This window comes from Phaseolus vulgaris, chromosome 3 (genome assembly GCF_000499845.2).
Source record: "Phaseolus vulgaris cultivar G19833 chromosome 3, P. vulgaris v2.0, whole genome shotgun sequence".
Lineage (NCBI taxonomy): Eukaryota > Viridiplantae > Streptophyta > Magnoliopsida > Fabales > Fabaceae > Phaseolus > Phaseolus vulgaris.
Window position 1 is genome coordinate 13,605,888 of NC_023757.2, and position 1,947 is coordinate 13,607,834.

The 1,947-nt window shown below is 37.6% G+C and overlaps 1 protein-coding gene across 1 annotated transcript; it reads left to right on the forward strand.

Moving 5' to 3' along the window:
- The first annotated feature begins 469 nt into the window (after window positions 1-469).
- LOC137806738 (uncharacterized) lies at window positions 470-1,414 on the forward strand. Its single transcript, XM_068606997.1, has one exon. The coding sequence runs from the start codon at window positions 613-615 to the stop codon at window positions 1,198-1,200; it is 588 nt and encodes a 195-aa protein (XP_068463098.1). The 5' UTR covers window positions 470-612; the 3' UTR covers window positions 1,201-1,414.
- The last annotated feature ends 533 nt before the right edge of the window (window positions 1,415-1,947 follow it).

The following is a 1,947-nucleotide window of genomic DNA, read 5'->3' on the forward strand; positions in this document are numbered from 1 at the left end:
TTTGGACTTCTTCCCTACAAACGTGTTACCATACTTAGTCTAATATATTTTTACATAAATTAAGATATATTAAATATTATAGAATTATTTTTATAAAATTTGGTGATTTGTTTTTCTGTTTCTTTGGTAAGCCACACTAACTTGTTAAGTGGTTAAAAATTAGTATACTTACCTCTTTTATACATTATATCAACTCTTCATTATTTGAAAAATATTATACTAAATATACCCACACATGTTGCCAATGTATTACGAATCTACATGTTATTTGGAATACTGATTTAATTTTTTCAGCACACAAATAATTAATTAGTATTCTATAATAGCAATAATTTGAAATAAAGATAGTTTGGAGCTTTATTTTGAAAATGATTTATTGGGAGTGAAAATTTGACTAAAATTAAATTAAATTAAAGAAAGAAAAGAAAAATAAATAAATAGAATGGTGTGTTTAAAAGTAGAACGAAGCCCCATTTTGGTGCTTTTGTTTTCTTCTTCTCTTCCTTCTATTTTGTCCTGCTTCCCTTTCTTTCCTCTCAGTTCAGTTTCAGTTCCACTTCCCTCACACACTCTCTCTTCTCTAATCTTGGATCCCTTCTTGACCTGGTCGATATGAGTCAACTCGGTCTCATTTTACAGGAATCGCTCCGCACAGAGAGAGAAGCAAGAACCATCCTGGGTCTGTTAACGGACCAAATGGACGTCGTCGATGGAGCCCAACGGAGGAGACGCACGCTCAAAGAACGCCTCAGATTCTCCGGAATCGGCTGCTGCGGGGCCACCTGGGTTTTCCGACAAACCGTAAGGGACGAAGGAGGAACACCACCACCACCGCCACCACCACAACAGCAAACAAACTCGGGTCAAGATCCGAACCCGAACAGACCCGAATGCATGGGTCCGAGGGGGTCGGGGTCGGGCATGAATCTAGCGGCGGCGCTGGCTGCGGAGAGGCAATTGCGGGAATCTGAAGAGGGAAGGGTGTCGTTGATGCGGCTATTGGAGGAGACGGAGCGTGGTGGAGATGCGGCTGTGAGTAATGATTCGGTGTGCTGCGTGTGCATGGGGAGGAAGAAAGGCGCGGCATTTATCCCGTGTGGGCACACTTTCTGTAGGGTGTGTTCGAAAGAAATGTGGTTGAAGAGAGGTACTTGTCCCCTTTGTAACCGTTCCGTTCTCGACATTCTCCACATCTTCTGAATCCAACTCATCATCACCCATTTTCTTGGATCAGTTTACAAAAGTAAAATAAAATCAAGTTGGTATTATAAATTTCCTCATATTTATTTCTGCATTTTGTCCTTTTCTTCCTATGCCTCTGTACTTTACGCCCCTTCAAAACACTGCACACCAAACAATTCGAATTCGTGTATAATAATCATATTGCAGTTAATTTGGCGCTTCAGAAATCAAATTTCTAGACCAGAAGGGGGACCATATTCGTTTTTTCTATTTTATGCTCCATTAATTATAATTTATTAGCAAAGTTTGTGAAGCACATGAGGTGGTTGATTGTTACATTTGTAGCATGGTAACATTCACATGTGCATTGTGCAGTAGGTTAGTAGTTTGTTAATAGTACCAAACACTCTTTTTTCGGACAAACACTAGCAAACACTCTACAATTCGGCCTCATATCTACACAATTTATTGAATTAAGGTAGGTAGATGAGGGATATAAATTATAGTTTTAATAATGAAAATTGTCCTAAGAAATTATTTAATTTAAACTTAGTTTAAATATATTTTTCACTCTCATAAATATTATGTTGAATTGTCTAGTGTTGTCATAGGTGATAAGCCGACATGGGATGTGAGGCTGGAGAACTGGTCCACTAAGAGAGGACACATAATAACTATACTAACCTAGAATATTTGTACCACCATTTATTTTATATCTAAAATAGTGTTATCAGAAATTGATAATTACATCATTTGATTAAGAAA